Source organism: Dasypus novemcinctus, chromosome 11 (genome assembly GCF_030445035.2).
Source record: "Dasypus novemcinctus isolate mDasNov1 chromosome 11, mDasNov1.1.hap2, whole genome shotgun sequence".
NCBI lineage: Eukaryota > Metazoa > Chordata > Mammalia > Cingulata > Dasypodidae > Dasypus > Dasypus novemcinctus.
The window spans coordinates 15593287-15605844 of NC_080683.1; the positions used below are offsets into that span (position 1 = coordinate 15593287).

General features: G+C 44.6%; 1 protein-coding gene and 1 pseudogene across 1 annotated transcript in view; one reads left to right on the forward strand and one right to left on the reverse strand.

The window, feature by feature from the left end:
* ZNF318 (zinc finger protein 318) overlaps positions 1-3803 on the reverse strand; it is a 34358-nt gene extending 30555 nt beyond the window's left edge. Inside the window, exons 1-2 of the mRNA XM_004473103.5 lie at positions 3351-3803; positions 812-963 (exon numbers count right to left, since the gene is read on the reverse strand). Coding sequence (XP_004473160.1) covers positions 812-963; positions 3351-3776 — 578 coding nt within the window. The 5' untranslated portion in view covers positions 3777-3803. The remainder of the gene's footprint in view (positions 1-811; positions 964-3350) is intronic.
* LOC101420480 (ubiquitin-conjugating enzyme E2 R2 pseudogene) overlaps positions 3775-12558 on the forward strand; it is a 61691-nt pseudogene continuing 52907 nt past the window's right edge.

Sequence of the window (12558 nt, forward strand, 5' to 3'; positions counted from 1 at the left end):
TTAACCCTTTCTGAATCTATTATTTCAGCCTGGACCAGTTGAAAAATAACAACATTAAAAAAGAGTTCCTATTTTGTACAGAACCCCTCCTTTGCAGAAAGAACCTCCTACTCTAGTACTTCAGAATTCATACCATCCCAACTATTTTTCATTTGAGGGACTCTGATTATGTCCCTTCAGCCTTCCTTTTCCCATTTGGCCAGGGTGATCTTTTCAAGTTCTTTCTTCTACATAATTCATATGGAGAGAGTTCACATCAATACAGGCCATACCTTTTTTATTGTGCTTTGCTTTACTGCACTTCACAGAAGTTGTGTTTTTTACAAATTGAAGGTCTGTGGCAATCCTGCAATGAGCAAGTCCACTGGCGCCCTTTTCCCCACAGCATGTGCTCCTGGTGTCTCTGTGCACATGTTAATTTAGATAGGTACACTGTATTTCTTTTTAGTCATAATTCTCTCACACACTAAGACTACAGTATAGTACAAAAAGAACTTTTATACCTACTGGGAAACCAAAAAATTGTGTATCCCACAGGTTCTAGACTGTAGTGGTCTGGAACCTAGCCTGCAATATTGCCAAGGTATGCCTGGACTGAGACTGGAATACTGCCAAGGTATGCCTGTATTATACTCCCTCCACTCCACTCCCTTAGAAGGGTCCTTCCAGTCTTTTACTCTGACCTGGATACATGACAAAAGGGCATAACTTCAGTGCTGGCACCATCCTTTCAAATACATCACTCAGAGAGAAGCAATTATTTCTGCCTTCCAGCACTATTACAGTGTGCCCTGCTTTCGGTAAAGCCTACCTGTCCATGTCCTCCAGATTATCTGCTGGGGACCCTAGCCGATCACTAAGCCGCTGCCGTTCTGGTGTGCCAACACAGAAGTGGTCATTGCCAACAGTAATTCTTAAGCTCTGTTCCAAGGAAGAGTCAGAACGCAGACCAGGAGAGCGTCTCTACAAAAAGAAAAGATAATATTTTAGTCGAGTAGAGTCAAGATAACCCTATACCCAAAAATATTCTCCTTCCTGTCAGAAAGTTGTGATCCAACAAGATAAGAAATTACTATGGTAAGATACTACTCCACAAATAATTTTTTTAAAATTATCATTTTTCAAGAGATGAAAGTTCACACCTCTAACTCTCCAAATAAGTGACCTCTCATTATTTCATTTACTGATACTAGACACAGGAAGAGAAGAGTGAATAAAATCTCTGCTCTCAGAACCTACATATTTTAGTGAAGGCTTTTAAAAAAGTACTTCTGATAGTGATAAATGCTATAAAGTCATTAAAACATGATAATGTGAAAGACTTTGGAAAAAAGGAGCTATTTCAGATGATCAGACTTTTCTGAAGTAATATCATTCCTGAGGCCTGAATGATGAGATGCCAGCCTTGCAAAGAAAGGTGGAAGAATGTTTCAGGCAAAGGGAAGCACATCTTTGGTAATGAGTTTGGTGTGTTTTGAGTTAAAGAAAGGTCAGTATGGATGCAGCAAAGCAATAGAAGAGAAGACAGGCAGAGGCCATGGCTAAGAAATCTGGACTTTATTCTTACGTGATATAAGAATTCACAGAAGAGTTTTAAGCAGGATAGAGAAGTGATATGACTATATTCTAGATGGACACATGGCTCACATTCTCACCTTCAGGTCTTTACTCAAAAATGACCTTCCCAGGAGGTCTTCCCTGGCCCCCATATCAAAAACTCTAACTCCTTTCTTCGCTTGATTTTTTTCTTAGCACTTAATCACATTGAACATACCGTAACACTTCAGTTCTCTATATTACTTATTACCTGACTCCTCTGTTCTTAGATATAAACTCTATGAAGCCAGGAGTGTTCGTTTGGTTTGTTCACAGTTGTATCTCCAGCAGGCCCAGAACACTGGCTAGTATATGGTAGGTGCGCAGTAACCATTTGCTAAACGCATACAATGGTTTTAAAATAATATTTTCACTGTTGTGTACAGAATAATGGATGGTAGTAAGAGTGGAGTATAAAGGAGTTTGATGCAATAATCCAGGCAAGAGGTACAAGGGATTATACCAGAGTAGAAGCAGGAGGAGGACCATTTTGGGGATATATTTTGGAGGTAAAGCTGAAAGGGAAGCTGACCAGACATGAGAAGGGTAACAAAGATGACTGTTTCTGACTTGAGCAGTGGATGATGCCACTTTCTGAGACAGAGAAGACTGGAGCAAATAAACCGTGCATTGGAGGAGGGAGAGGTTGGGGAAACAAGTGTTCTGTTTTCTTTTCTTCCTCAGCAGTGACTGATGGTCAGACTGACACTATTCAGCTTTGAAAATCTAAACACAGGGACAAGCCAATTCATCCATGACCTAAGTATCCAGAACACATGCGTACATATTAGAGAGACATTCAAGAAAACAGAAACTTTGTCACTGGGTTTAAAAAAATAAAGACTGGTTAACTGATAAGAAAAACAAACTCCAAAACGCCAGACTCTGCCCAGAGACTCTTAATAGTGGAGGATTATGGTGAGAAGTCAATGTTATGTCTAACCTAAATTTCTTAATCTCATGCTCTGTCTGTCCCTCTAGCAGCAAAATATAACGGTTCCGAGTTGAATCACAGCTCTATCACTTCTTGGCTCTGTGAACTTGGTCAAGTTATTATACCTCTCTGGATTCCCTCAATGTACAATAAAGAATAAAATTAACTGCTTCACCTCACGGAGTTGTGAGGATTAAAAGCGAATGTGCTAAGTTAAGGGCTAAGCATAACTCATGACATACATAACTCAATAGATAAGAGCGATTACAATGACTGTGGTTCTGCACACTTCCTTTCGCAGAAGCAGAGAGCTAACGTTTTACACTCTAGATGGCTACTCCAGCACGGTTCAAGCAACTCTAACTCGCCACAAAGATGGACATTCAGCTTCTTTTCTAAGTCGGAGGGCACAGCTTGGGCCTAAGGGGATCCAAAACCACACAACTCTGGGGAAACATCAACTATCCAAAAAGTACCAGACACACGATTTGGACGAAATCCCCCCATCACCTGGCAAACTTTTCCACGCCTCACGACAGTGAAAGAAACTGCCTATTCTAGGAAATGGAGCACTCACTCCCGACGGGGCGCCCGGGCAGGTCCCGCGTCCGTTATTGTGTAAATGAAGCTGCCGGGGCAGCAGGGGAGCCTCGCGGCTCCGGCGTCGCGGAGGGAACCCCGGGGGATGAGGGAGGGTGCACGGTTTTGGTATCCTGGCCTGAAGGCCTCGGCGCGCCGCGACTGCATGCGTTTCTAGAAGCGGGAACTCGGGTGAAGGCGCCGGGGCACAGAGGCGGTCCCGGGCAAGGGACAGGATTACCCGGCTGCCGCTGTCGCCTGGATGGTCTCCGCGGCCGTCCCGAGCGAAGTCAGCGCGGGACTCCCCGCGGCTGCTGCCTCGGAAGCTGGCCTGGCCGGGCGGGAAGAGTCGTCGGCCCCGCGGCGGCGACGGGGATCCGCGACGCGCCCGCGGCGGCGACGGGGAGGCCCGGCGGCCGCGGGGCGGGGACGGGGAGCCTCGGCGACCCCGCGGCGGGGACGGCGAGGCCCGGCGGCCGCGGTGCCCTGAGGGCGAGCGGGGCCGGCGAGCCGGGGTTCGCGAAGAGGAGGAGCCGGAGGAGGGCGGCGAGGCGCGGCCAGCCGGGCCAGAGGAGGAGCCGGAGCTGCGGCCGGTGCGCGGGCCGCCCCCGCCGCTGTCTTTAGGCCGGTGCGAAGAGACCGAGGAGCGGGTGCCGCTGCGGTACATGGCTCCGGCAGCAGCGGCCACGGCGGCAGCTCTGACCCGGCGGCGCCCTGGACGCCGGCCCCGAGCGCGCCGCCGCAGCTGCAGCCGCCGCCGCCACCACAGCCGCCGCGCGCCGCCCCCGCAGCCGGAGCAACCCCCTCCCCTCCGGCCCGCGCCGCCCCAGGGGCCTAGCCGAGCGCGGCCTCGCGGCCGCGGCCGGCGGTTTGAAGGCGCGAGCACGCGCCCGACACACCCCCCGCGCCTTCGGGGCTCACGGCTCCTCCAGTCACAGCGCGGCCGCAAGAGCCAGGACAGGAGGGGAGGAGCGCGGGAGGTGGCGCGAGGCTGAACGAAGGGACAGGGAAGCGAAGCGCGCGACCTGCGCTCCGCACGCTCCGCCTCCAAGCCGCCAAGATGGCGGCTGCCGAACCGCCCACTTCCCCTCCCTCGACCACCACGTGACTCCGAGGGCCTCGGCTCAGGGCGGACCCGGGCGGAAGAGAAAGGATTAGCGGGAGAGGAACTGGATTTCCTGGGATGCTCGAGGTCTCGAGACCCGGTGGGCTTCGAGGCGGCGGGTGCATCTTCCTCCCTTTCCTGTTCCCAGCCCGGATCATTCATGTGAGGCCAATAAATGCATATGAACGAACGGTGCAAAAACAACCCCAAAACGTTAGCTAGTTTGGGGGTTATACACCACCGCAGTAGCGCCAGCCAAAGTCCTGTCCCCCACAGAAGCAGGACGGCAAACACTGGCCTACTTTCCTGTATTCCTGATTTCTAGAATTTGAAACTGAGGATAATAAAGAACCGGCAGCGAGGGCGGGTTGGCGAGACTCAAACCCAAAAGACGCTCTCTGTCCCTGTCAATCAGAGCATCCGTGGTCAAGGTGAAAGGTCACTCACCACCAGGGGCCCAAATCAAGACAGGAGGCCTGGAGAGCTTTTTGTGAGCAATTCAGAGCCTAGTCTCTAACTAGAATTTCCCTGGTAGCCTGGAAGCCTCAGGCCTTGCATCCTAAGTACAAAAGTGAAGAAAGGACAACACACAAAAGAATAAATGCATTGATCAAAACATACAAGAAAGTGTTTACCCTAACCAAACTCTCTGCGATGAAACAATGGCCTAAACATTTTCCGTCCATTAACTAGAAAAACAAAATCTGAAATTGGCTTTAAAAATCAGATTTCTGATTCTAAAAGAACAAAGAAAAATTTGGTTATTAAAAAATTCTAATTTTCTAATTTGTTTCTATTTAAAATCTAAAATATATCCAATTTCACGTTTGTATTATGGCATATGCTTACACCGTAGCTTAGTAAAAATAAAGTTTAAGATTTTTAGTAGTTGATTTTTCTTAACACTAAGCTGCTTCCCTCGGTAACATTAACTGCCTATAGGCATTTGAATTTCCAGTGTCTGACTTTTGGGTTTCGTGGCTTAAGGAAGCCTTTACTGTGCCAAAGTTATTAACCTGTTTTCCTATACTTTTAAAATATTTCAACAATTTTGTTTTCCATATTTAGTATATCTGAAATTTTATGCCTGAATTCTCACATAATCCATTGAATTAAAATCCAAAAAAAATTTTTAGATGAATTTTATTAGAAACATGAATTTGGGAAGCAACAGTGAAAGAATGAATGACCCAGCTAATAAATGACCCCGACCAAATGTCCATTATTTATTTCTCAATTCAGTACTATTGTTTTCTTTTGGTTGTATAGTGTGTTTTAAATACAGAGATTTAAAATATGTGATTTCTTTGAGGAAGAAATTGGTCCTTAATGAAAACTAAACACCAGGATTGCTGATGAAAGTGAAAGGAAGTAAGGCAATCTGAGAAAGTGATGGCTCTTAACCAGAAAATATGGGTTATGTGCAAAGTTTCTGAGCAGTCTAGAGAACATATTTCGTAATAAGTATGTTCTGTGAAACAGAGACCTATGCTTAAGAGATTGGGATACATAATCCCAGTAACATAAATGGTATGTCTGGGAAGGGCAACAGTTATGTAAGTGAAGTTGCCACATAAAATAGTCTGGAGGAGTTGATTTTAGTCATCTCTGACAGTAAGATTAGGAGATTTAGGAGACATTACCAGAGCTAACCAGTGTCTGGTTTTCCTGTCATTCTGGGCACAAGGAAAACGACACCATGACCTATGGAAGTAACCTGTGTCCTTTCAAGGCCATATGAGGGAAGAGTAGTTGTAAGAGTTCCAAGTTCTCTATTCTCTTGCTGTGGCAACCGAGGAAGGCCCATGTTCCAGACGGTGCCGACTATCAGCTTGGTTCCCTGAGTTACTGTGTGGAGCATGTTCATTGAATATCTACCATGAGCGTGATATAAAACTTTGTTGTGTTAAGCACTGAGATATGACTATTAATAGAGGTGTGGTTTTGTTGTTGTTTATCTATATTTCCTGGGTTAGGAGCATATCTATAAAAATCTAAAACTCAGAAAACTTATTTTAATGAAAAAAAAAAAATAGAAAAGCTGCCTGAGTATAATAAAGTCCCTGTCCTTATTAGCCTATTTGTATATTTTAGTTACCCACTATAGCAGTTTGATATTATTGATGAATTCCAAAAAGAAGTATTGGATTATGCTTGTAAACTGGTCTTATCCTCTGGGCATATTAGATTATATCAGATTCATAGGTTTCCTTGATTAAGTAATCACGTAAACCTCTTGCGCCAGTAGGGTGTTGAGTCCCTACCCACTAAAGGCATGGCAAAGGACAGAGCTGGGGGTTTTTGATGTTGGAGTTTGATGTCAAAGCCTTAAGCTGGAGCCCCAGGAAGTAAGCTCAGAGGAAAGAGAAGCAAGCCCCAGGAGGAGAGGAGCCCAGGAAGCCTGAACCCTCAAAGATGTCGGCAGCCATCTTGCTCCTACACATGAAAATAGACTTTGGTGAGGGAAGTAATTTATGCCATGCCCTGGTATCTGTAAGCTCCTGACCCAAATAAATAGCCTTTATAGGGAAGCGGACTTGGCCCAATGGATAGGGTGTCTGCCTACCACATGGGAGGTCTGTGGTTCAAACCCTGGGCCTCCTTGATCTATGTGAAGCTGGCCCATGTGCAGTGCTAATGCACGCAAGGATGCCCTGCCATTCAGGGGTGTCCCCTGCATAGGGGAGCCCCTTGCTCAAGGAGTGCACCCTGTAAGGAGAGCCGCCCAGCGCGAAAGAAAGTACAGCCTGCCCAAGAATAGTGCTGCACACACGGAGAGCTGACACAACATGACACAACAACAAGAAAAAAAACACAGATTCCTGGTTTCGCTGATAAGGATAGAAGCGGTCACAGAAGAACCCACAGCGAATGGACACAGAGAGCAGACAACTGGGTGGGGAGAGGGGAGAGAAATAAATTTTAAAAATTAAATCTTTAAAAAAAAAATAGCCTTTATAAAAAAACAACCAATTTCTGGTATTTTGCATCATCACACCTTTGGCTGACTAATACACCCACACTTTTGGTGGGATCTAAGTAAATGTGAAGAAAATGTGATTCAATGTGTATAGATACTTGGAATTGAAACATTTAAAATCATAGTTATACTTTATGTCACCTTACCCTTCTCAATCCTTCTCTAATGCTAAACAACTATTTTTATTAAAGAAGCTTGCCCCCATGGGATATAATCAGAAAACTCTCTCCTTCCTCTAGATACAGGCTCAGTGCATAGTTTTTTCCTCACCCTGCATGAAATACCTTGTAGATACCTTCACTTTTCAAGTATTTTTCAGTCACATGAGTAGTCTTATTGCAGTAATGAAAATATCTAGTCCAAGTTAACAGTCTAAACTCTAAAATTAAACCCAAAGATCCTCTCCTTCCCCAATTCTTGACTGCTTCAGACTTGAAGCTTGTTGTGAATGAGGGAAGGTTTGATTGGTTTTGTTATATACTTGCCTGCACTCCTCAGAATTTACCTTTCCTTAAACACTGGCTAGCTGCTATCCCTTCCCTTCTCTTCCCTTCCCTTCCCTTTCCTTCCCTTCCCTTCCCTTCCCCCCCTCCCTCTCTTTTCTTTCTTGTTTGTTTTCTTTTCTTTAGGAGGTACTAGAGATGGAACCCAGGACCTCACACATGGGAAGCAGGCACTTCAACCCTGAGCTACATCAACTCCCCAATGAGAGAGTAGATTTTTTCATTTTTGTTTGTTGTTTCTGTTTTTTGGTGGTTGTTTTTTTTTCAGAAGTTACTGGGAATCAAACCTGGGACCTCGTACATGGGAAGCAGGCACTCAACCACTTGAGCTACATCTGCTCCTTATAGCTGCTATTTCTGACACCCCTTCCCACCAAAGATTTGGCCTAGTAGTAGAAGGGTTAGAGGAAAAGGGTGCAGTCCTCCCTGTTTGGTGCAGAGTGGTTGTCTTCAAAAGCTTTCTTTCTTTCTTATGGCACCTCATGGGCTTTTTTAGGGCCCTCCTGCCTGGTCTTGGACAATGCCCCTCCCTGGCTGACTGGCTATGACCCCCTCCCCCAGTCCTTGGCCTTCTAGAGGCTCGCCCCATGTAAAACTCACTCCTCTGGGGGCCTTTCTCCTCTGGGTGGGGGGACTGTGTGGGAACTCTACTTTCTACATGATTTTTCTGTAAATTTAAAAAATGGGGGGAGAAGGAGAAGGAGATGAAGACACAGTTCCTCCTCTCATGGAACTTACGGTCAAGCTGAGGAGACATAAAAGTAAAATTACAACTGTGATAAATGCTATCAAGGAAAGGTACAGGGTGGACTGAGAAAAATAGCAAGGAGATTTGATCTGGTCAGAGAGGTTGGGGACGGCTTCTCTGAGAAGTGATGTTTGAGTCGAGATCTGAAGGTGACTAGAAGATAAAAGTGACGAGTGAAGCCTTCTAGGCATTGGGAACACCTTAGTGCTTCGCAACTTTCTTCACCTCCTTCGCCTTCCTTAGCTCTGGCCACCCTAGCCACCCCTGTAACCCATTCCTGGCATAAAGTTTGGGAAGCTCTACCTATGCAAAAGCCCTGTGGCAGAAGAGACTGTGGGGATTTTGGGGCCTAAACAGCATGGCAACCGCTAAATAGACTGTATGTGGTTGAGGAACAAGGGTGGCTAAATGACAGGGGCTTGCATGGAAGTATTGGGAAAACATCTTGATGTGTGCTTTTGTCTCAAGACAAGACAAGATGTGCTCAGGGTGGGCAGCATTCAAGGTTATAGCAACGAATGCTTGGAGTGCTTCCAGGGTGTAATGGGGAGGAATGCCTGATGAGGAGGGCAGGGGCGAGGTCAGTCCTCAGTTAGGAGGTGCTATATGGATCACACAAGAGGTCCTTTGAAACTATAAAAGTCCTATTTCTCATCATCCTTTCAATTCATTCACTCAATCATTTATATCAGTATGGACTCATGATTTTCTATTCCATTCGTGGAAACTACTATTTATTTTGATCTTACCATTCCCCCAGTTTGACCAGTAGGATCTCCTTTTGTATTCTTTTGGCAAATGTTTCACTTATTCTTTGAGTACTTCCTTAATTTAGGGCACAACAAAATGTTCCAGGCTTACCTTATACTTTCTCTACCCTTGCTCTGGAGTCAGTCATTCCTGCCAGTAACCTTGCTTCCATTCAGTGAAGAAAAATATTCAAAGAAACCAAGATCTGGACACTACATGTGCTCATTGCTGTTGTAGAGGTGTTGCTTCTTCTCCTTACCCTGGTGGGCTCTGACTCCTGATCGACAGACCACCCTTGAATGGACAGCCTCCTCAGCTGGTGCCGGCCCCAACACATCACAGCTGGCAACCCTCCTATGCAAATGCCCTTCTCACCCTGTTCAGGTTTTCACACCCATGCCAGGCTGCCCCTCCTTAGGGTCTCCACCCCACTTGCAATCTCATACCCTGGGCCAGGCTGCTTCCCTGCATTAATGATCTCCTCCCTGCTCCGGGCTCTGACACCCTGCACATGGCAGCCATCCAACAGAAACCTCTCACCCCATTAGGATTTCAACAACCTGTGTTGGACCACCTCCCCATGTGGATGCTGTCCTCATACCATTTGAGCTCTTGTTTCTGTGCCAGGCTGCCATCTTTTGGGTATGCCCTTCTCACTTCTCTGGGACTCTGATACCTGCATCAGGCTGCCCTCTCTGGACTTCAACCCCTGTCCTGGGGTAGCATGTTTACCTCCCACACAGAAGTCTACCCTGCCCCTGTAAGGACTTTAGGACCGGATTGTTCATAAAGGGAAGGGAAATGGGAGTTTTGCGGGTTGTGTCCACACCCCCACACATCAGCAGTTTGGATTATTTGTGAATTCCAAAAAGAGAGATTATGTTTGCAAACTAGTCTGTTCCTCTGGGCATGATACCTTTGATTTTATTAGATTTAGCTGAGATGTCTGATGAAATTATTTTAAGATTAGGGCTTTGATTTGACCATGTCAGTAAAGAATAACTCAGTTTGAGTACCCACCCCCTTTGTGGACTATATAAATGGAAGCTCAATCATATAAATGGACACTCAATCAAGGAGACACACAGAGTGGGAGATACTCAGAAAAAGACACAGTAGAGGAGAGAACTTGGTTTTGATGCCAGAGCCGCGGGAAGAGATGAGTCATTCACCTGATAGTTTATAGCAGACCTTGTGAAGAGAACAGAGCACCTGAACCGGGAAAGAAATGAGCCCCGGGAGAGAGACAAGATTTATGCCAGTCAACAGCTGAGATCAGAAGCTGGGACAATGGAACCTTAAGAGGAAAAAGGAAGGCTGAACCCTTGCAGACATCACCTGCCATCTTGTTTGAGCACATGGCAAATATCTTTGGGTGAGAAACCTCAACCTTGAGTTGGAATCTTTTTAGTCTTTTTACCCAAAATAAACACCCTTTATAAAATCCAACAGATTTCTGGTACTTTGCATCAGCACCCCCCTTGGCTAACTAATCCACGACACCCCCCACCTCCCCGCCCAGGGAAAAAAAAAGATATGCTGAAGTCCTATCAACCTCTGAAATATAACCTTATTTGGAAATAGAATTGCCACAGGTGTGATAGGCTAAGATGCTATCATTCTGGATTAGGGTAGCTACTTAGTCCAATATGACTGGTATCTTTATAAGAAGAGAAGAGACACAGAGATGGACAGACACAAGCGTGAAGATGGCCATGTGAAGACAGAAACAAGTGAAAAGATGTCTATGTATAGGCAGAGATTGGAGTTATGCTGCCACAAGTCAAGAAATTGGGGCCAGCAGAAACTGGAAGAGTCAAGGAAAGATTCACCCCAACTGCCTCTGGGAGAGATTGGCCCTGAGAACACCTTGATCTCAGACTTCTAGCCTCCAAAACTGTAAAAAAATACATTTCTATTGTTTGAAGTCACCAAGTTTGTGGTAATTTATTAGGCAACCCTAAACTAATACACAGAGGAAGAGAAATGTGTTAATTTCCAGTAATATAGATTTTTAAAAATAACTTTATTATTTCTGATTGCAATGGATTATAATCAGAACATTTGACTTTGTACAAATTCTACTTTTTGGAGTTTAGTAAGATTTTTTTGTGCAACTACATGATTAATTTTAACAAATATTATGTTAGTATACAAAAATATATATTTCTTATTTGAAGAATATGAGGTTCTGTTTATACTTGTTAAGCAAGATTGTGGATTACATTATTAAACTCATTTGTGTCCTTTAAAATTAAAAAATATTTTGGAGCATTTGTAGGTTACATAAAAATCAAGCAGAAAGTTCAGGGTTTCCATATATCCTTCATAAACATAGCCACAGTTTTTCCCTTTTATTAATATTTTGCATTTATGTGGTACATTTGTTATAATTGAGGAACCATTGTAATAATAATTATATTATTAACTAAAGTCCATAGCTTACATTTGCATTCACTTTTGTGTTATACAGTTCTATGATTTAAAAAATTATTAAACATATATAACATAACATTTCCCATTTTAACCATTTTCAAGTATACCACTCGGTGGTGTTAATTGCATTCACAATGTTGTGCTGCCATCACCACCCTTCATTACCATAACTTTTCCATTTCCCCAAAACAGAAACCCGTACAATTAAGCATTAGTTCCCCATTCCCCACTACCACTATGCCCTTTTCTAATCTTCATCTATCTGTTTCTAAAATAGGTATATACTCATAGAGGTTTTGGGGGCTGGCAATATTATATTTCTTGTCTAGTGGTTACACAAACAATTGCTTTATAATTATTCTTTACACTATACTTGTTTCACACTTTTCTGTATGTTAGAGTCCACAAGAAGAGTATGCCAATTATTGATACATTGCTCACAGCTCTAAAGTCACCCTTTCTACCTGCTATATGAAAACAGATATGGGCCCTGTAAATATTTTTCCTTTGTCAGTTGGTACGATGCTAAGCTTTGTTAGTAGAAATTGCTGGAGGAAAGAGTTTTGCTTCCTGGCTCCAGATTGCTGGCTTCTTTAGTATCCAGATTCTGCAATCTGGGTGGCCTTTCCAGCATGTGGCTCCTCCAGGGCACAGCAGCCATCAGCTTTCCCAGGCATCCTCCTAGGGCAGTTTTGTAGCAGAGTGCCTCTGGTGAGCTCTCTCCCCCCTGAACAGCTTTGCCCAGCATACTAGAGGGTATATTTCCAAGAAGTTCCACCAGCATGGCACCACAGCAACTTCTCTGCCATCCAAAAAGCAAGAGTTTGCTCTCCCCAAAAAAGGTCTAAATCTGAACCCTGGATAGGGGAAATACTCTTTGTTACTCTATCTCAGTCCTAAAATAGAGGTTGTTCCTTATATTAATAT